At 38.6% G+C, this 21,024-nt stretch overlaps 4 protein-coding genes across 5 annotated transcripts; 1 reads left to right on the top strand and 3 right to left on the bottom strand.

Annotated features, from left to right (window-relative positions):
* Positions 1-137: 137 nt before the first annotated feature.
* Positions 138-3,682, bottom strand: AT4G26990 (polyadenylate-binding protein interacting protein). The gene is made up of 11 exons (NM_118833.4): positions 3,325-3,682; positions 2,953-3,074; positions 2,720-2,862; positions 2,394-2,457; positions 2,285-2,312; positions 1,929-2,146; positions 1,476-1,736; positions 1,109-1,207; positions 936-986; positions 659-746; positions 138-571 (listed from the first exon to the last, which is right to left on the bottom strand). The coding sequence occupies exons 1-11, from the start codon at positions 3,497-3,499 to the stop codon at positions 396-398; spliced, it is 1,425 nt and encodes a 474-aa protein (NP_194429.3). The 5' UTR covers positions 3,500-3,682; the 3' UTR covers positions 138-395.
* Positions 3,683-3,849: 167 nt separating this feature from the next.
* Positions 3,850-7,161, bottom strand: ATRBP45C (RNA-binding (RRM/RBD/RNP motifs) family protein). Its single transcript, NM_118834.4, has 7 exons — positions 6,695-7,161; positions 6,142-6,607; positions 5,038-5,093; positions 4,796-4,926; positions 4,615-4,711; positions 4,346-4,525; positions 3,850-4,231 (listed from the first exon to the last, which is right to left on the bottom strand). The coding sequence occupies exons 1-7, from the start codon at positions 7,007-7,009 to the stop codon at positions 4,229-4,231; spliced, it is 1,248 nt and encodes a 415-aa protein (NP_567764.1). The 5' UTR covers positions 7,010-7,161; the 3' UTR covers positions 3,850-4,228.
* A 58-nt stretch (positions 7,162-7,219) lies between these two features.
* EMB2788 (ribosome 60S biogenesis amino-terminal protein) lies at positions 7,220-17,685 on the top strand (the record flags this gene model as incomplete). Of its 2 annotated transcripts, NM_001341833.1 has the most annotated exons (16): positions 7,220-7,411; positions 7,710-8,811; positions 8,914-9,646; positions 10,071-10,560; positions 10,745-10,893; positions 11,012-14,367; positions 14,497-14,641; positions 14,730-14,788; positions 14,874-14,898; positions 14,990-15,193; positions 15,285-15,488; positions 15,660-15,806; positions 16,024-16,374; positions 16,464-16,896; positions 17,170-17,251; positions 17,335-17,685. In NM_001341833.1, the coding sequence occupies exons 1-16, from the start codon at positions 7,375-7,377 to the stop codon at positions 17,540-17,542; spliced, it is 7,725 nt and encodes a 2,574-aa protein (NP_001320074.1). In that variant the 5' UTR covers positions 7,220-7,374. The 2 variants fall into 2 exon arrangements, with proteins under 2 accessions (NP_001320074.1, NP_194431.3); NM_118835.3 differs by lacking the exons at positions 14,730-14,788; positions 14,874-14,898 and having other exon boundaries at positions 17,335-17,542.
* On the bottom strand, positions 17,613-20,741 carry AT4G27020 (inositol-1,4,5-trisphosphate 5-phosphatase). Its single transcript, NM_118836.3, has 7 exons — positions 20,319-20,741; positions 19,846-19,986; positions 19,373-19,738; positions 18,813-19,058; positions 18,560-18,652; positions 18,143-18,343; positions 17,613-18,065 (listed from the first exon to the last, which is right to left on the bottom strand). Exons 1-7 carry the CDS (start codon positions 20,625-20,627, stop codon positions 17,850-17,852), a joined length of 1,572 nt encoding a protein of 523 aa, NP_194432.1. The 5' UTR covers positions 20,628-20,741; the 3' UTR covers positions 17,613-17,849.
* Between the last annotated feature and the right edge of the window lie 283 nt (positions 20,742-21,024).

Below are 21,024 nucleotides of genomic sequence, written 5' to 3' on the forward strand. Positions count from 1 at the left end.
ACGTTTATGATCTCTCATTTGTATCTCTCTAATCTCTCTTGTGTAATATGTTACGTGATTAGTCTCGCTCTGTTTCAGACGTAATTTAACTTCCAACATTTATGAACTGCAATTTATTGAGATCACCAATATGTGATCAACGATACTTTTTCCAAAGAATCAATCATATAATGTTTTCATATTCTACAACATTTTTCACCCAAATTCAACTCCGATAAACCAATGCAAAAAAACCCCAATATAATAAGCCAAAACAGAGCTTAACACTCGCAACATACTTACACAAAACCGAAGAATAGGAAAAAACTAGGAACCAAAACTAGGACCTTTTTAACCCTTATTAGGTTGGAGAGGCAAAGAATAAAGGTATGAAACCAAAAACAATGAGACTTTGTTTATGGAAACTTTGTGTAGAAACCATTAGGAACTGCAACTGTCATTGGCTGATTCGTGGGGAAAGGAGGCTGCTGCATAGCTGGGAATTGGGTGGGAATGCCATAAGGTTGCGGTCCACCAGTCGTGAATGGTAGGGAGACACATAGCGGTAGCGGCTGGCCAGCTGCTACTACACCTGCATCACATAATGGTTCATTCTAGTTAAGGCACAATCTTTTGGTTTGGTCCAAAAAGGCAAATCAAGGTAGACTCAGGTATTTACCTTGATGCTTCAGGTATTGGACATGTTGTGCGGTAGGTAGAGGGCAGGAGAGCATAGGTGAGAGAGGCGGTGTTCCTTGAACCAGATCCTGGAAAAATAAGAAAGACTATTACTAAAAATGACTATAACGATATGAATAAGAGGAGATTTTCGACCAAACTTAAACCAATGACTGCGTAATAATATTTCTTATTTCACTCAGCAATACAGGACATACATTCGATTAAACTAACATCATTAAAGGTTCATCAAGAAGCTATATACATCAAGTTCTAACCTGAGAAACTGATTGGACATAGACAAGCTGCCCCGATCTTGCAACCATCACCTGGAGGACAGTAAAAAGAGTCTTTAGAAACAATAACACCAATACATCTCAATACAGATAAATTTTTCTTAAAACCGCGCTTTCAACAAAAGTGAGTTTTGGGGACCTCCATGAAATATAACCTGAGGACTTGGATTTACAAGCATTGGTGCAGCTTGAACAGAATGGTACTGAGCGGTGTATCTCTGAGGCTGTGCTCTGTTAACAGTTGGCCCAATCATCTGCAGGAAAATGGGTTGCAAGTGGAAGAATGATTCATCCATGGCAAAACAAACAAAAGTTGGTGGCAGAAAGTATATGGAAGCATTTTAACAGTACAGACAAAGCCATATCAATTCAGAATGATCTTTTAATCTGGTGTTCAATACTAACATTTATGGTTGTTAACCATTCAGGCGCTTAGTGGTGAGAGGAACAGTCTATTCTCAATTACTAGTTGATAAAAGCCCTTTGACATAACATGCTCGAAGAGAGTAAGATAATACTTACGTGTTGAGGAAATTGAAATCCACCGACAGCATGTCCAGCGGTCACATTACCATATGGTACAAACTTAGAAGGTGGAGGTGCTTGCGGCACATAAGGGTTGTTTACAACTTCTGGGTAAATAGCTTCAGGAACTGGTAGCATGGGAGTGTTGCTTGGTATGTAAGCAATATTTCCAACATGAGGCATACCGACAGGAGACGGTGAAAGCCGTTTTGTATAAGACGGAGAAAAAATCTTAGCCTCTGGATTCAGCTTGAACTCCTGTATGTGGTAGAAGTTTTAGAATTGAAAACGTGGTAATTGAGTAATAGATAAAGTAAAATGAACACTCAGGCTGATTTGACAATATAACAACGACTATAATGAACACACTCGTTTGAAATGTGAGAGAATGAATAGATTAACAAATCTTTAGGACCAGAAAATCAATCTAAACTGTACTTAGGAGTTTACCTTAGGCTTTTTGACGGCCTGGATAGGTACTGATGCAGTTGAAGATGCCGCCACTCTACCCCGACACAATTCCAAGGTGTCATCAACAGGTGTACTTTCTGACAATAAATTGTCAGTTGAAGAGGGTTTTGCAGCAGCATTGTGAAAACCATTACTAAGAGGTTCCGGCATCAAGTTATCTTCTTCTATAGGTTTAACTCGTTCGGACATGCTATCCACTGGATGTTTGTAATTTCACATGAATGAAAGTTGAGGGATAAGTATGTTAGATAACATTTCACTATCAAAAAGAAGCAGAAACAAGAATACGATAGCTATAACAAAGATAAAAAAATATCCGTGGAAAATGAACTCACAGCTAGAACTTGAGCTTTGGATATCAATCTGCAATAGGAAACTAACAAGTAAGCAGCTGCTAAGTAATAACCGAATCAAACAAATGAACTATCTTTCTACAAGACTAACATTATCCTGTTGATAAACCTCTGGAATTTGTACACTACGCTTCAAAATCTGAGCTCCAGCCTGCCTGTCAACAAAAGCATACAAGAATCAGAGAGAAGGAAGAAATTTATCTAGGCAAAGTTTAGACATTGGTATGCTAAACTATACTAGATTGCTAAGATTGACATGGAAAAAGAAAATTTGTCACAGAATGCAAATATTGAGATGGAAATCAGGGTTCTGTTAACATATTTACTTCATTTTTCAGAAAAATTCTAAGTAATCCTGTTTTCGGAAGTTAAGAGATTTTCACAATTATCATCTGGCGATTTCTTAAAGCAATTTACCTCTTATGATTAAAGCCCCTTCCTTGAGTGGAAACATTTGTGGATTTATTTGCAGCACATAAACGAGGCTCAGAAGGTAATGTTTCTGTGGCTGATCCGACCTCATTATTGGCTGTTGTAACATTTGATGGAAGCGAGACTCCCTATGAAACAGAGATCCACAAGCATGTCACACAGATTGTTACTAATGAAGCTCTAAAAAAGGTAAGTAACTGAAGGAAAAAAGAACGCACTTCCGCAATTATTTGAACAATAGTGGAAGACAGAATAACAAGTGTATCGACCACACTCCCGCTTGCTACATTCGATATACTTGTCCCCTTCTTAGTAATTCTTGCATCCTTCAAAACAATGCCTGTATCACACAGAGACATATTAAGAAACTATACCAAAACTGTACATGTCCTTGATCTGGACAAGCCTAACTCCATAATTGTCCAAATCATAGACTGTTATAAACTGTCTGTTTGAGTTGAAATTAACAGAACCTAGGAGGATTCAATAGTAAAAGATCCCATTCAGATCTCTAATAGGTAACAAATTCCGATAAGAAAGCTCGAAAACCAAATCACTCAAAAACATATGAAAACAATCGAAACATTTACCAAAGCCATTGTCGACGGAAGCGGTGAAGAAAATCCCAGAAAAGACGGAACCATCCTTGACGTGAACATGAACTTGCAATCCGATTATACACATAGTTGCTGCTATTAACACCGATGATGAAGACTTGTTGTTGTTGTTGTTGTCGTCGTCTTCCACTTTCCTTGCGTTTCCCATCCTTTTTTTTCTTTCTGACGACCTTTCAAATCCCTTGAAGAAAGATTTCAAATCTGTAGAAGTTTCTATGGAAATCACGGTCTATTCGGAGCTAAATTATATACATATATATCATCGTACTAGGAAAAAAATTAAAAGGTGAAGAAAATGAAAAAACAGATCTAGAAATTACGAGGGAACCGGTAACAGCGACTCTCTCTCTTTTTCGCTCTTTTTTTCTTCTTTTTCTCCACAGGCTTAATGGGCCCTTATTTGGTATAACACGGCCCATGTTGATTTCATGCTACCCCATTAGATAAAATCTTATTTAAGTTTACTGTTTTCTTTTAACCAAAGGTGAATAAATAACTCATCACAATTCTACTATATATTGAAAACGAATCAACTATAATAGGATCACAAAACGAGTATTATTGAAAAATTATGAGGGTACTACTGAATAATTGGAAGTCATAGGTGATACAAGAAGAAATGGTACAGCAAGAAAACATAATGGTCATATTAGTCATGACAAAAAACACTTGGGTTTAAGCTTTTTGTTATGACTTGCAAGGACACTCAACAATAGCCACGCGAAAGAAAAATAATCCAAAAGAAAAAAAAAAGAGTTGAAGAGAGAATCTGAGACAAGAAGAGCTAATACACATCCACTTCAATAATTCATTCACCATTGTCAAACGGTTACAGCTTTCTACAACTTCAGCTCGATCACGACTTACACATCATGCTTCACTGCAAATTCGGATAAACAAACAGAGTGAAGAAGAATCAGTTATCTCGCAAAAAAACAGAAAACATAGATACTTTTCATTCGAAGATATTCAGATAAAAACCAAAGAATGTTACCTGCTGTTGCTGCTGGTATCCACCAGGCTGCTGGTAGTTTCCATAGCCGCCCCCAGCATAACCACCGTAGTAGGCGTTAGGGTCCTGAGGAGGAGGTGCATATCCGTATGCTTCATATCCTTGAGGAGGATACCCATAGTATCCTCCACCACCACCATACTGGGCTTGATCAGGTTGAGTCTGTGAAATTCGTGGATCAACAAGTCATCAGATCACATAACGTATATGAAAGCGTAGTAAGCTTGGTGCATTGTCTAACAGATACAAACCTGTTTGTTGGAAGGACTGCGACCCCATGAAAGACGAATGCTTTGTCCCCCAAGTTGTGTTCCGTTCAACACAGAAAGTGCTTGCTCAGCACATGCCCTGAAGCATACAGACAGATTAAATATGTGAAAAAACATTCTCAAAATAAGTAAAGATGAAGTTCGTCTCCAAGTTCACATTTACCTATTGGCGTATTGAACAAATCCGCAACGTTTTCCTGCGGGTATTTTCACATGAACTAGTTCACCAAATTGACCAAAAACTGACTTCAAATCATCTTCTGTTACACTTTGATCCACAGCTCCAACAAAAATCTGGAATAGAGAACATAACGCTTCAATTTCAACAATATATCCCACAGAGAAAAAGGCTTAGGCAACGTCAAAGAAAAAAAAGGCTTAGGGAAACCAAAACAAGTTACGCACTGTTGTGTTAGTTGGATCACTTTCTCCTGAATTTCCTTGAGTGTTCTGATATGAAGCTGCAATAAAACAGTCAAGAGAAGGTAAGGAAAAAAACCTCAAACATCTATTTATTTAATTAAGCTGACAGTGCAAGGACACAGACACTAACACAAACGCACACACACGACAATAGCAGTAGCAGAACTTATCCAAATCAAGACCCAAAATTATCAACATATAAAGCAAATGCCATACATAGGTTACAGCTCGAAGATAAAGGTAAAGTGATTCTGAAGTTAGTTGCTAATTAATACAAAAAAGCACATTAAAGATATACTAGGGGAAGTGCCTGCAAGATCCAACTTCGAGAAATTAGAGAATCGGACCTAAATTCTCTAGGGTATCACAAGTAACCTAAATTCCTTCCAAGGTCTGACAGTCTTACCATTGTAATCAACTTTTCCGAAAGACGAAATGTAACACTAAAAAAGGTTGCAAGTATAAATTTAGAGGCACAACGTAACTGAAAGAAGGAAAAAAATTGCAGCACTAACTACTGGAAAAAGATGAATTGAGAGGTATGAAAAAGATATCAAAACACTCTTTAAGGATTCAAACTGGACAAAATAAAGCGAAGAGTAATGAACTATGTAACATGAAAAGAAATAAAAGATAGGGCTAAAAATTAAAAGGAAAGACTTATGCTTGATAAGTAAGAAACTGGAAAATAATTTGCAAATGGAGTAAAAGCTTTGTAATTAACTTCTTCTGAAAACATAACCAACTGACCTAAATGAGGCCACGCAAGGTGGAATCATTTTCAGCTGAAATCAGTTCCAGGCCCCCGAAAGAGAGCCTCTTGTTCTCCTGCTTAAAGACAACATGAGTTTTTTTCTTATAAGTTTTAGGATGTTTTGCGATATTAAATTCTTTGAAGAGCTGAAAGGCAAGAAGCGGGAGAAAAGGGTAGACAGATTCTCCAGTAATCAGAAAGATAGCAGTAAAGGAGTACCCCAAAGAAAAGACAATCAACTAACATAGACAGTGTAAGACAAAGTGAGTCATATCATCACTCAACTTATTCATAAGTGATCAGATATCAGGCTCCTTAATATCAAAACATACCTGGTTGCATTGTAAGAGGCTTCTTGTTGGCAGCAGGACCAGTACGCATAGGCCTTGATGAGCAGTATTGACCATTCATTTCAGTCATGGCACGAATCTGCTCACTTTCATCCGCAAACCTGACAAATCCATAACCCTTGGACCGTCCAGTAGTCCTATCATTCACAACTTTAGCTCCCTTGACAGAGGAATACACAGCTTTAAACGTTTCAGTAAGCATGTGGTCGGTAACATCAGGTGCCAAGTCTCCAACAAAAACTGTGTGCTCAGGCCCTTCAGCCTGGCGTCTCTCTCCAGCTCCAAGCTGAGCCCAGTTCAACCTGAAGGCCTGCTCACTGCTCGGCATCGGAGCACCATTGTAAGTCTGTAAATTCCTCTCAGCTGTAGCATGGTTCACAAACTCAATAAAGCCATAACCTTCTGAATATCCGTTCTGTTTATTGCGAATAACTTTAGCTGCTGTAGCCTGCAACCACAAAGGATGAAACTTTCAATACTTGTAGAAGAAAAACGAGAGACTAAAAACAGAAATCAACAGGATTTTCAAAATTACCTCGCCAGTAAGACCAAAGACGTTCATGAGATAGTTCTCATCCATCCATGGCTGCAAGTCACCGATCCACAGGGACCGGATCTCACCAGCTGATCCTGGATTCTGAGATCCACCACCACCATACTGCTGCTGCTGTGGTTGACCAGAAGACGGTGCAGACTGCTGATTCCATCCTGCAGGCGGCTGACCTTGTTGTTGCTGCTGGTGCTGCATCATCCACGACTGCTGCTGCTGGAGGTAAGCTTGTTGGTCGGAAGGAATCTGCCCTGGCCCTGTTGCAGCACCGTTGGAAGCTGGAGGTGGCTGCTGCATCATGACGACGATAACCTAGCAAAAGGTACGACTGTCGTAGATGCAATTAAAGGGTTGAGCTCGAGGACGTAAGGGCAAAAGAGAGAGAGAGAGAAAGATTCGCTGTCGCTGTTTCTTTTTTATAGTCAAAAGTTGGTTCTAATATGGCCCAATATAAAAGTTTGAGCTCGGCCCATTATAAGAGCACTCGAACAACCCGGTTAAGTAAGTCTAGGGTTGACCAAAAAAATCGATACGAACCGGTCGGGATTGGTTTGGGATTGAGATGCCTGATTTCGAACTCTCAGCGTCGCCGATATGTTTTGTCCTGTTAAACCCTAAAACTAAAACCCCGCGAAGAGAGAAGAGTTCTCTGTAGTGTTCTTTTGATGGCGGAATCAATATCATCAGACTTGGAAGATCAAGGTACGATAATAGCTTGACATGTGCAGACTCTTTTAGCAATATCTGTTTGGTTTTTTCCAACAAAAAAAAAACTAACCATTAGAATTTTTTGGAATTAATTGTTGGAATTTTTGAGTCAATTAATAAAATTTTAGCTGAAATTTGTCTGGCTTTACCTTTGAATGAAGACTTGTATCACTTATTTGTAATTGCCTTGAAAGTTTTTGTCTTTGAGTAGCTTTTAATTCTCTTGAACAGTGTGGACTGGTGGAGAAGTAGTTTCTTACTATCTGATTGAATACTTTGTTTGATATATCAGGAATGGTGGTGGACGGAGGGAATAGAGATGTTGAGGTAGGAAAAATTCCAGTGATGGCTTTCAGACCATCCCACGAAGCTAAGCTTAGAGAATTGTTGCATAATATTTGCTTACATGAGATTAAGCTATGCTCTGATGCTGCAAAAGAATTTGTTAAGTTACTGAAGGGAGAAACCGGTGGCGATTTGTTGCGTCTTTATTTCCAGAGCTCACCAAACTTTGCTGAGCTTCTTGAGGCATGGAAGCTTCGACATGAAAAACAAGGATTGTCCTATATATTCTCGCTTATCCAGACGATTTTGAGTCATCCAGAGGGAAAAGATAGATCAACTGATATTGGAAGAGCTATTGACCAGTTTGGTAGGTTACTTGTTGAAGAAAAATTGGATGATATTTACAAAGAATTGAACAGCAAAGAGGGAAAACAACAGTCTGCTGCACTTTCATTGTTAGCTTCGATTGTTAGACGTGGTCCAGGAATGGCATCAGAGATAGCTAAGAAGTTTGATTTTAAGGGTTTTGCAAAACTAGCAGAGTATAATACGCAAGGGACTGAAAAGGTTAAGAAACACTCAACAAGGAAGGCATTTGTTGGATTTGCAATATCATTCCTTGAAGTTGGGAAGCCTGGATTGTTAAGCTCAGTGTTAAATAAGAAGGAAATGTACTCGAAAGTCCTGCCAGGCCTTGGGAAAGATGATGATGACACTGTGGCTTCTGTCTTGTCTACGTTAAAGGATAAGATCCTTGTTGAAGAATCATTAATTTCTCCTGGTCTAAGGAGTGTTCTTTTTGGAATTGTGACGCTAAAGCATCTAGCCAGCATTTCAGCAAGAGAGGATGCTGGGATTGTGAATGAGTTGGCCCATGATGTTCTTGTTAAAGTTTGCACAGACCCCTCTAATGGATTGATGCCAGATGCAAAGAGAAAGTTGAGAGGCAATTCTGACAGACTACTAATGCTCATGAAGGGGTTGAGAGCAGCAGAAATTGGTTATCACAGGGATTTGCTTCTAGCCATTGTTAGGGGTAGACCGTCGTTAGCTTCAGATTTCTTGGACGAGTTTCCATACAATGTGGAAGATTTTTCATCACCATCCTGGTTAGTCTTCTTCAGAGTACGAAAGTGTATCTATCTTTATTTTACTGCGTCTACCGTCCAATTTCTGCTGTTTTGTCATTCTAGTAACTGAAGTCATTGCAGGTTTTCTTCTATTTCCTTGGCAGCAAATTTGGTATCGTCAGTAAGAACTTCATGTTCTTTTGACTTTCTCAATCCAGATCAACGTGCTACACCTCCTTCTGGTGGCTCAGATGTTCAGACTATCATGAAATGCATATGCCCCCGACCATTTAGCCGGTCACTGATCACTAAAGGGATGCTACATTCTGATTTTCTTGTGAAACATGGGACCTTGAGATTTCTCTTGGAGACGCTGAGGCTGTTGGATTCGTTTCTTACTGCTTGGAACCTTTGTTCATCTCATAGATGCTCGGTTGAGCAAATTCAGATTTCTCTTGAGCGGAACGTCATGGGTGAAGTGAGCAGTTTTTTTCCAGATTCCCAGGTGTTATTGATTGTACTGAAGTCTCTGGACGGTTCTAGTGGAACTCAAAAGCTGTCATTGAAGAGAGAAGCAGAGTTGGATAGTGGATTAGTAGGAAGAAAAAAACGCATTAAGCGATCGGAGAAGGATGTTTTGGAAGAAGAGGCTGTTGATATTGTCATTGGTGGGGTAGGTTCTGATAAAGATATCTTTTTGGCTGAGGATAATATGGATGCTCATATGACAGATCAGGAAGATGCTGAAAAAGAATATCTTGGGATTGTTTCAGATATTTGGATTTCAGAGCTTTGTTCTAACCCTATTGATTCGGTCGAAGAAGCAGAGATGTGTTTTCACATAAAGCTTCTGGATGCCCTCAAGATTTATGTGGTACGTTGATTTTTCTTATTGTTATTTTCGTTTGTGTTGTTGGAAAAAAAGCCGAACCTTCACAAAAAAGTTATTAGTTTAAATATCTAGCTTAATGATTATAGCTAGTGACAGGATGTCTTATTGTTTTGCACTGTCCTTTAAAATTTTCCTTGTCAAATATTAGTTTTGAAGTCCTTGCAATGTATACCAATTGAAGTTTGATTTTTGAGTTGTAGTGGTTTGTCCAGTTGAGTTGACAGCTAGAGAACTGGAAACGTTCATGCGTTGCTTACCCAGTTTTGGTCAAATGTCTCGATTCTTGTGTCACGTTTCTATAGTTTATTTATTATTGTAAAGATGTCTATGCATTATTGGTCGCTTAGACGCTCCTCATCTGTACTTGATGAGTTCTGGTTTTAAGCTACATGTTTCATCTTTGCAGCGTGCTGTACCTAATGAGCTTGAAGGATCGTTTGATATCTTCATGAAATTTCTGAGCAATTCTTTCGGTATGCCAGTTGAACTGCAGAGGGCTCTCTTGTCTTTGCTAAGTGAGTACATCAGTTGGACGCCAAAGTCTCAAAGTGACAGAGGTCCTACAAGAATTCCACCACTTATGCACAAGCATTTGCGTGTGTTCATTAATTTGTTACTTTTTTCACCACACAACGGGGTGAAGGATCTAGCGTACAATTTAGCAGTGGCAGCTATGAACAGTACTGGTGCATTTGAAAACAACCCAAGTGAAATTGGTGCATGGTTCTTGTTTCTACCATGTTTTGAAAAGATTAAATTACCTCTTGAGCTTCAGGAGGCTGTACAGAGCATGTCATCAGTTGTCGTGTCCTTTTTATGTGATGCAGTTTCGACTGTTGGAAATAATTTATTCAAGCACTGGGACATTGTCAGAAGTAGCTTGTCCCATTTAAAAGGTATAGGTATTTTTGTGCCCTCGAGATCAATGGTTTGGTATAAAATTGATGAAAACTTGGTGGTTATCAAACACGATTCAATTAATCTCATGCAAGTTTTATCCTAGTTACTTGTCCTGTGGACTTGTTATAGACCTAGAAATATTTTTTTGACTTGTGTGTATCTTCTCTGCGTTGGTTGCAGGTGTATCAATTGGTTTTAGCCCCCTAATTATTTGTCTACTACAGAAGTGTGTGAGGCTACTAAATTCTGAATCTAAAACGTCTTTACCAGAGAAGTCAGCAATATCTCTGTACGTCTGCAGCACACTGAAATATCTTTTGCAAACTCAGGTAAAATATCTTTTGCAAACGCAGGTCTATGTATATTACTTTTACCATGCACTAGGTTTATATTCTAGTTTTCACCGCTTAAGATACCAATATCTTTCCTTTAAATTCAATATTGTAGGTAGATTCCAAATTACTCTCATGTTTGATCCAGTCAGTTTTATCTGAGGTGGTTGATGAATCGAAGGATTCTTTATGCGAATGGAGGCCATTGAGAATGTTACTTTGTTTCTCACAATCCCTGTCAAACGAAAAACCTATCATCTTGCATTCCAGAAGGACAACGGGTCTACCTGCTGACAGTTCTTTTGCAGAGACTCTTGATGAGATCAAAAGACTAGTTAGAAGCATTTCTCCGGATGAAATTGCAGGAATAGTTAAAGCGTTTTCTTCTGCATTGATATGTGCAACACCTGAATCGATCTTGCAAAATTTTGCTTCTGTGATGGATGTTTCTTGGGCCTTTTATGGAACACCATTCTCATTTTTACAGTCCATCACCTTTCTAGAGGAAAATTTCCTTGGAAACCTTTCAAAGCTATCGCCTGACTTGTTTGCTTCAGGTTCAGAATTTACTGGGTCAGGGAATCTGTGTGAAGGAACAGTAGATAGTGAGATTGATTTTTCTGGCCACTCATCCGTAACTGAAGAAATCAGAAGTAAGATGGACAATCGTGATATGGAATCTTCAGCCTTCTCTATATTCTTAAAGCAGGCTCCTTTTCCTGTATTACTTAACGCAATTATGAGCATGGATATATCTTGCTTACCAGAGTTTCCAAGAATATCAGAGCTATTGCTGCTAAAAGTTTCACAGCCTAAAAGTGGTAGTATTGACTCCAATATTCAATTAATACTGTTCTGGCTCTTTCAAATACGATCATCTTACAAGGTTCAACCAGCTCCAGTACTTCATCAACTCTCTGAGATCTGCTTACGTCTCATGAAGAACTTGTTCTCTCAAATATCAGAACCGGAGCTTGTTTCTGGACCCTCTTCAAATAAGTTGCCTGCTTCTTTTGCAAAGTGGAAGCATCAAGTGGCCGAGACAGTTCTTTGCCACCCAGTTGTGATGGCACTGTTAGAGAGTCCCTTGGATTGTGGCACATTACCTCCAGTGCAGAATGTTGAGATTTTTTCAGAAACATCGCTGACAATGGGCAGGCTAGTATTTAGTGAAATAGATCAACACATCCTTAATCTATTGGTTTCTACTTGTGAACACTTTTTGTTTGATGAGAAACCCCCCAATCTGTGGAAAGAGGACCTCAGGAAAAATAAGTCAATTATAGCGTTTAAGGACTTGGTTGAAAGGCTTCTCTTGGAATTTAGGGTCAAGTTTGAGCTTTGTGTTGGTTCTCAAAGTTACGTTTCTCTTCTCCAACCAGCACAATTGATTCATGCTTTGTTGAGATTTATATCACCTTTTAAACTTTTTAATATTGCTCATTCCATGTTGAGTAAAATTGATGAGGAAGGATTAACAAGCCCAAATTCAAGTATTATTCTCAGTTTGGGATTGGGTATTGCAGGTGGAGCTTTTGAAATGCTTGTATTATATTCACACCAGCCGACTGCTAAGAGAGGGGTATATGATTTGCTGTGGGAATTAGAAGAAAAGAATTATGCCAGTAACATCATTGAGAAAGTATATAGCATGGCATGCAAGTTTTCTACCTCTCTTGATTTGGATTCAGCAGATATTTGTTTGCTTAAAGTTTGTGGTGGTATTTTCAGGGGAAAACATAATCAAAATTATGCTGTTGACCCGTTGGTCTTGAAAATTTCACTGATTGTTGGAAGAACCCCTGAAGACTTGATTATCCATTGCATTAACCGGGCAAGCATAACCAGAGCCAAGATATTATTCTACCTTGTGGAGTCCAGTCCCTTGCATCTGTTAGTCTTTGGACACTTTTTCTTTAGTATGCTAAGTAAGAAACAGGATGACTCTGCTCTTACAGATGATCAGTTTATCATGCTTCTGCCTGCTGTGCTATCGTATCTGACATCAGTTATTGCAAAACTCGAGAAGCCTTGTAATAGATGTTTGGATATAACTTCAGTTTATTCAAATATACTAATAAATGGTTTTCTTCAGTGGCCGAGGTTTTTGGCTAGGTGCATCTTTGAAGAGAAGCATGAAGAGATTCTTCTGTCAACGACTGAGGATATGGAAACTATGTTTAATGCGAGTCTTATTGGGAAGGCAGTACGTATGTTTCAATACCACTTTTCCTTGACTGAAAGTCCAACTAAAGAAGATGATCTCTTTAAGGTATTTAATTCCATGTTTCCTCTCAGTAGTACTGGCAAGGAGATGTTGGATTACGAGATAAAGGAAGTGGACGTTCAGTCAGTAGACCAAATATTAAATGTTGCTATCCGTGTGGTTGCAAAAGTAACAGTTTCAAGGATTTGTTTGTTTCCTGAGGATAGCAGTATGTGTCATCTCAAACGTGCAGCAGGTACTTGTGTGAAGGAAAGTTCTTCAAAAATTGGATGCAATAGAGCAATTTTATCAAAGCCGTTGCTAGATGCTTTAGTTAATAGTTGGCAATGTGTTGTCAAGAAATCTGATGGATCTTTTAAAGGGAATTATGAAGGAAAACAAGACAGATGTTGGTCCTTGTGCAAAAGTCTTGAAAACTTCATTTTGAGAAGTATTCTACAGTTTTTGGAAAGCATGTGTGAGGAGCTTGTTCAATTGGATTCTCTTCCCTTCCTGGACAGATTGATGAAATCAGTTCTTCTCTATAGATTTGAGGACTCGAAGACACTGAAGATACTGAGAGAAATTTTCTCCTTATTGTCTAGAGGGAAGTACTCATATGCACCATATATCCAACGCTTAATATATCACTCTCGGTTTACACCAACTATCAGTTCTCTCTCCATATCATCCTCAAATACTGGTGAATTATTCAGGCCTGTCTCCAGCATCCTAAATCATCTTATCATCTTAAGTCCGGATTCTGTCAGAGTTAAAAGGTGTTGTCTTGAAGCACCTAAGTATGCAAAGCAGTTAGAAATTGTCAAAATTCTCAGAGTGCTGCTCTCCAATTGTGGAAAAGATTCAGGAATGAAAGAGCTGCTTTCAGATCTACACTTTCTTCTTTTGTGTTCTTATGGTGCAACTCTGAGAGAAATCGACTTGGAGATCTACAAGCTGATGCATGATATCAAGTTGATTGAGGCCGAACAGACACTGAATGTTTCTGAAACAGATTATTTGTGGGGTAAAGCTGCCTTGAAAATAAGAGAGGGACTCTCTCAGGATGCATCTGATGTTTGTCAAGTTGATTTAGTGGAAGATGTCCGGCAGGGTCTTATTAAAGAGAATCTTTGTGTTGATCCCAAAATCTGTGCTCTAACTGTTTTGTTTTTTCCTTATCAACGTACTACAGAGAAATCGGAGAATTTTTACCTATATGATGATCCAATAAATGAGGTACCCGTCTTTAGTTTTAATTTTCAGTTAGAAGTTCTTATACTTGCTTTTTTAACATCGATCAAATTAATCCCTCCTCCCTGTGTAGAAATGCTCACCTGTTATTGAAGAAATGGAACGATATGATCCGGCATTCATCCTGCACTTCTCGATAGACTCATTGTCCTGGGTTACATTGAACCTGTGGAATTCGCCAGCTTAGGCTTGCTTGCAGTTGCATTTGTGAGCATGTCTTCAGCAGATCTTGGGATGAGAAAATTGGGCTATGAAACTCTTCAAATATTTCTGGATGCCCTTGAGGTAAAATTTATTTTGTGTGAACTTATCTGTATGCATGTATCGTTCCTTTTGTAAATGGTACTTTGAGTAACTTTAAATTCTACAAAAGATGGGAAAAGATATTGTAGAGGGAAATATTTTGGCCTTCCCTATCTGCACAGAGGACTTGTGAATGCGACTGCTACATAGCAGAAGTATTTATTTTGTAGGAGTTTCGGGTCCTAATCCTACTAATGCTTTTCTTTTCTTTAAGTAATTGGTTTTGCAAAGGTTTAATGGTCAGATGTGTTCTCGATTATTCTAATGTTAAATTGGTTCTGAGGACACCGGTGGAAACTTCTTTGTTTAACGATAACTTTTTTGATGTAGAATTGTAGGAAGAACAAGCATGTAACAGGGCTTAGGCTTCTGCTAATGTATGTACAAAATGGAGTTGAGGAACCATGGCAAAGAATCCCAACTGTTTCTGCTATTTTTGCTGCTGAGACATCTATGATATTGTTGGATCCTTCTCACGAACATTATGTTCCCATAAATAAACTTTTGAAGAGCTCATCTACACTGAAACTGAGGGTACGTATTCACTGAAAACTGAAAACTCTTGTCTTTATCCTTTACACTATATGCCAGCATTCAAACTACTTACGATTTTTCTCTTTGTTAGGGAATACCATTGTTTCATGATTTTTTCTGGAGCAGCGCTGTTAACTTTAGATCGCAGAGGTTTTGGGAACTACGCCTAGTGTATCTGGGCTTGAAATCAGATGATGATGTTCAAATTTACATTAAAAACTCAATCCTTGAGACAGTGATTAGTTTTTCCTCATCTCCTCTTGCTGATGATGAAACTAAAAGACTAATCCTTCAGGTGATACTTTCTTTCCTTCATGTCATTTAGTGTTTGGTCTTCCTTATTCAATATCAATATAAGGTTAATGCTCATAATGTATTTATTTGGTCTGTAAACTATGGGTATCTTTTCTAAACCTTCAAGCCCTTAATTCAACGCTACATAAACTGTCGTCCTTTCACTTTTCAGGTTGTGAGGAAGTCAGTCAAATTCCATAAGATAGCCCGACATCTAGTTGAAAACTGTGGTCTGTTTTCATGGTGTTCGTCGTTTATTTCAAATTTTACTACAAAGCCGATTGGAGACAAAGATCTGCACTTGGTAGTTGTCTTGGAGGTATGTACAGTATATCCATTAATGGTATTAATTTAGTCATGGACAAGTGTGCACACTGTTTAAGAATATAGATTCTGTGTTATAAATATGATGATGAATGCAAAATTAATGAAATTTCTCAATGGTTAACAATGATTGTTGTCTGTTTTGCATCAAGAGTCCTTATGTAGAATAGTGTATTCGTTAATTGACTTACTTTGTGATATTGTTGTATCAGATCATAACTGATGTTCTCGCCTCCAGAAACATTACAGAGTGGTTGCAACGATTTGGCCTCGAAGGGCTAATGGAAATCTCATCGCGTTTATACAAACTTTTAGGTGGTGGCTTGGTATCAGTACAAGAAAATGGTACTTCAGTTGATTTGATTTTGCAGATACTATCTGCTACTCTAAAGATTTCACAGAAACGAAACATGTACCAGCCACATTTCACCATCACAATCGAGGGAATATTCCAACTCTTTGAGGGTGTTGCTAATTTTGGTTCTCCTCAAGTCGAAGCTAGTGCAGAGAGTGGGCTTATTACTATATTAATGAGCACCCCGCCAGTTGACATATTATGCATGGTATCTCTCTCCCTTTCTCTGACTATTGAGCATCCCTCCAATTTTGTTTGAAGAGCTTAAAGTGTTTGTATCATATGATATCTTTTCAGGACGTGGACAAGCTGAGAAGGTTTCTTTTGTGGGGAACCTCCACAGCATTAAAGAGTGACTTTAAAAAGGGATCTAAACCTAGTGAGTCTCATGAAGATACAAAAATACTCATTGAAGGACCACAAGAGGAGACTATGGTAGCAAAGTTTCTACGCTGGCTGTCGGCTTCAGTTATTCTTGGGAAGTCTTATTCTAAAGCCAGTGATTCGGACCCAACATTCTTAAGTAAAACAAAACCAGAAACTTTGCTGACATCGTTAGAATACTTTAAGAAAAGGAATCTCGAAGACAGCATGCAAAATTCAGAGCACATAATAGGGGAAGTAATTGTGCACCTCCAACAGTTCCTGAGTACAAACTACATGTTTCTTCTTCCCTCTGTTGTATTTGCACTTTCTCTCATGCTTCTTCACAATGACCTCGGGACTGGAGGTATGCTGCTTTTCACCGACATACACAACTCTTGTTTTCCGAATTACTTAGCTTTGATTGAGAATTGAGCTCTTGACTAGATTAGGTTTGGGTTTTGATATTGGAATCAAGATTTTTGCTTGTTTTTTTCAGCTGGTTAGAGATTAAGAAAAATGATCTGTTGAAACTATAGAATTATCCAGGCTTGTTCTTAGGTGTTAAGCTGCATCTACATCAGAGTCCGATGTCGACATCTACAAATCTGAAGCTAAAAAATTTCTTTCTTCTTTTCAGAGTCTGATGGCGATTACAAGCTCATCAAATCTCTGTGTTCTAAAATTAGTAGTCCTCCTGAGGCTATTCCGGGCTGGAGATGGTAAACGATTCCGCTATTGCTCATCATTCCAAAGTTTTGCATTGTTTATCACTCCAAATCTTGACCTGAATCCTTCTCCTCAGGTCATATTATCAAGCGTGGAGGGATCTGTCATCGGAACAAGCCACAGATCTGGATAAGATCAATGAACTCCATGCGTGCCAACACCTTTTGCTGATATTCTCTGCTATGCTTGGAGAAACGCCACAGGAATCTCAACAGGTGTTGCTTCGTAAAAGTTTTGACATGTCTCATGTATTCGAATGGGAAAGAAGTTTAGTTGAGACCTAGACACTAGTCATTGTATTGCAGGATTGTATCATCCAGATCTATCAATTTTGTAATATTAATGACATGAGTTGTTGGGTTTTGTTGTATCAATGAGATATGTTATGTGAGTCAGAGTCCATATAAATCAGGGTATCTCGCCGCAGAAGATATGTGTCTGTGAATTATATATACAAAAATATACAGAAACTTAACAATGGTTTTTTTTTTCATGTCTATTTAAAGACACTATATTAAAAAAAAAAAAAAAATCGTGCATATAACACGAAGTCATTCCTAACAAACAGACAATACAGTTGACTTTTCGGTTCTAGCAGTTCTTTGGTCTGTGGTATTTTGGAGGCAGAGACGGGCAGTGCTCGTTCATATGTGGGTATGGCTCCATTGTGTTGTAACCGGGAAGTTCCATCCTGTATTTCCCAAGTATTTGACAGTACGGAAGCTTCACAACGTCATTGTCATTGCACCATTTGGGAAAACGACTTGCATTACTCTCGAAAAACTTGAGCATGTAAGCATCTTTGATCTGTTAAAAGTAATTTTACTGGTCAGTGTGTGTGTATCAGTGTGTATCTTCTAGAGTGTGTACAGGTTGGTTCTCACCGTGAATTCTGTGACTTGAATGGAACTAGAGATTGGATCGAAAAGCCCAGCTTCTTTGTACATTTCGAGGATAAAAGCGATACAAGACGTTGATTTCCCATCGCTATATATCCAATCATCTTGTTCAGGAACTGCCAGCAACTCGTCAAAAGAGGATCCACGCTTTTCGACTTCCACCAGTACATCAGGAAGATCAAGACCCTGCCATTTTAGAACATCTCAGAGAAAGAACTAAAGAAAAGAAATCAATGACCATTTACTGAAGAATAGAGAAGAAGAAAATAGAAAGCATATGGTACCATGTGCCAAGAGCCAAAATGCTACTCTAAAACCTTCTACTTATTTTAATCCATAGAAGAGTAAAATGATTGATCAAGCATTATGAACAAGTGAAATAAATGAACAAAATGCTAATACCTCTGTTCCGAGTCGCTTGTTAAGGGCTTCATTCCACATGTTAGCAGCATAATCAGGCTGGATTTTGCTCCAAACTGTCATGACAGAAGCAACCTGGAAAAACATAATAGAGAAGGAAAAGAGATACAGAGAAAACAATCACAACCTCACCCATAAACTAACTGATAGAAGCTGATTAAAGAGAGAACAATAAAGAGATAAACTGAAACTTATGTTGTCATCAATGCCAAAATTCTGAGAAATGAAAACCTACAAGTTGAGCATCCAGAGGAGGTGGGTAATTTCCGCTGATGGTATCGATCCAGCTAAAGATCAAGTTGTGATAGCCATATGGTTTGCCATCCATGCTACGAGCATATTCCCATGCAGCTGTAACATTAAACTTGGCTCGATAATCAGGATGCAACGGTAGCAATGCAATGTGGGGATTCGAGTCATCCTTGGTTTGTTCAAACTCCCACCACTCTTCCCATGGCAATATCGCTATTACATCTTCTCCCTATGACCCAAAGGTTCGAAGGAGAAGACAGCCAAAAAATCATGATATGCATAAAAAAAAGGAACAAAAATGCAGTTCCATTAAAAGAATCAGTTTCCACAAGACTGGCTTGGAAAGAAGCCACTGGGAAAATATGAACATGTCATATCAAGTTCAGCGAAACTATAAATGTTACTAGTCAAGCATTTCGATGATGTTCAACTAAATCATTTTAGTTTGTTCTTAGCAGAGATAAGCATCTAGTGATACTCAGAACACGAACTAACTCAATGGCCATACTATTTTTCAATAGAACCCAAAAATTTAAGTTTTACCTTTTCATTTTCATTCCCGGATTCACCAACCCAGAGTTTCCCTTCAGAGTCCCTCAAACAGACAGCAGTGTGACCAGCATAGGCTCCACTTACCCACTTCTCTAGGGTCTCAAAACCACCCCACCGCCCACGGATTTTGGAGATAGCTAGTAAGTCTCCAGAGTGAATTTCATCGGTAGTAATATTTGTAACCCAAGGTTTAGGACGAGGATAGAAATTAGCACCCATATGATTCTTAAGAAACGCTATGTTAGAATTCTCCCCCCAACCAGTATTGGTAAACAGAGGGAAGACATCCCACAGAGCTCGGAGAGTTCCCAACATCCCTGCTTCCATGAGGAATATCGAAACTCCTTTCTGCTTAACCTGATCAACCGTGAGCCAGACAGGCAAAACAAAAATCCATTAGATATGTTAACTATAAACTGGAAAAGACAAAAAGATAACAAAGAAAGAAGAGCAGAGCAGCTTACATATTCATACTCAGCTTTACCCTCCCACTCCTTGAATTCCATAGTGTGCTCTCTCGAAGCAAAGTACCAATCCCATGTCACACGATATGGTGTGACAAAGACATAAATATCCATGCACGTCCAACTATGTGCCTTATCGACCTGCACAAAAGACGTTTCAACAGAATCAATTAAGTATTCATCATTCGAAAAACAGCTTCCAAGGTGAAGAGGAAATGTAACTCTAAGCCTATAATTTTTTTTGACAAGTCTAAGCGTATAATTTGAAATGTTCTCCGAAATATCAGGAACTCAGAAGCCTAATATCTAAAATCTAACAGCGTGAGAACATAAACAAACAGAGCTTCGAGATTTAAGCTCATCAACAAGTTTCTAAGAACCTCAAAAGCTAAACCCATAAACAAAACCCTCAAAAGTGAAACCAAGAATATGAAAAGCAACGATTTTAGAGCTCAAATTCATCATTTTGTAACCTTAATGTGAAGTGTGCCGCCGCCGAATTCGGAACCGGACTTGTTATTGAGCTCCAACCAAGCTTTGTTCTCATAAAAGCAAGCACCTTTCCACTCCACGGCGTCGTTTCTAACAGAAGCGGAGCCGATGAAAGTAGGGAGGAGATCGACGGCAGTGTTGAGAGAATTGACTACCGGCCACGAGACTTGCCTCGGAAAAAGCGGAAGCAGGTCTCGAGGGTGAAATGGTAATTTCCCGGATGAGAAAGTGAGAAGCAGCACCAGTAAGGTAGTGGCGAAGAAGATGCACGGAGACGATGAAGCAGCCATTGTTAAGTCGGTTACTGTCTCGCTTCCGTGTTGAATTCGCAAGTCTCGATTTTTCGATCGTCCATGACTGGTTTTCTTAACGTGTTTATTTATAATTTATTTCGTCTATCCTCCAGATTGATGTAATGATACATTCAAATTAATTTAATTTAGTATAACCATTTTTGTTGGTCAAACGTTCTAACATATTCGAATTTCGCATCTATTAAAATAAGACAAACACAATCCAAATATACCAATCTAATCGAATTTCAAACTAAACCAGAATAACTGATTGAGAAACCGAACAAAAATTATTTTTTGGGTAGGTGGGTCTAATAGAACATTTTTGAAATGTTGGGTTTTAATTTGTAACTTTTAGAAACTAAGAATCCAAATTTGAAAACTATTTTATAAG

This window comes from Arabidopsis thaliana, chromosome 4 (genome assembly GCF_000001735.4).
Source record: "Arabidopsis thaliana chromosome 4, partial sequence".
NCBI lineage: Eukaryota > Viridiplantae > Streptophyta > Magnoliopsida > Brassicales > Brassicaceae > Arabidopsis > Arabidopsis thaliana.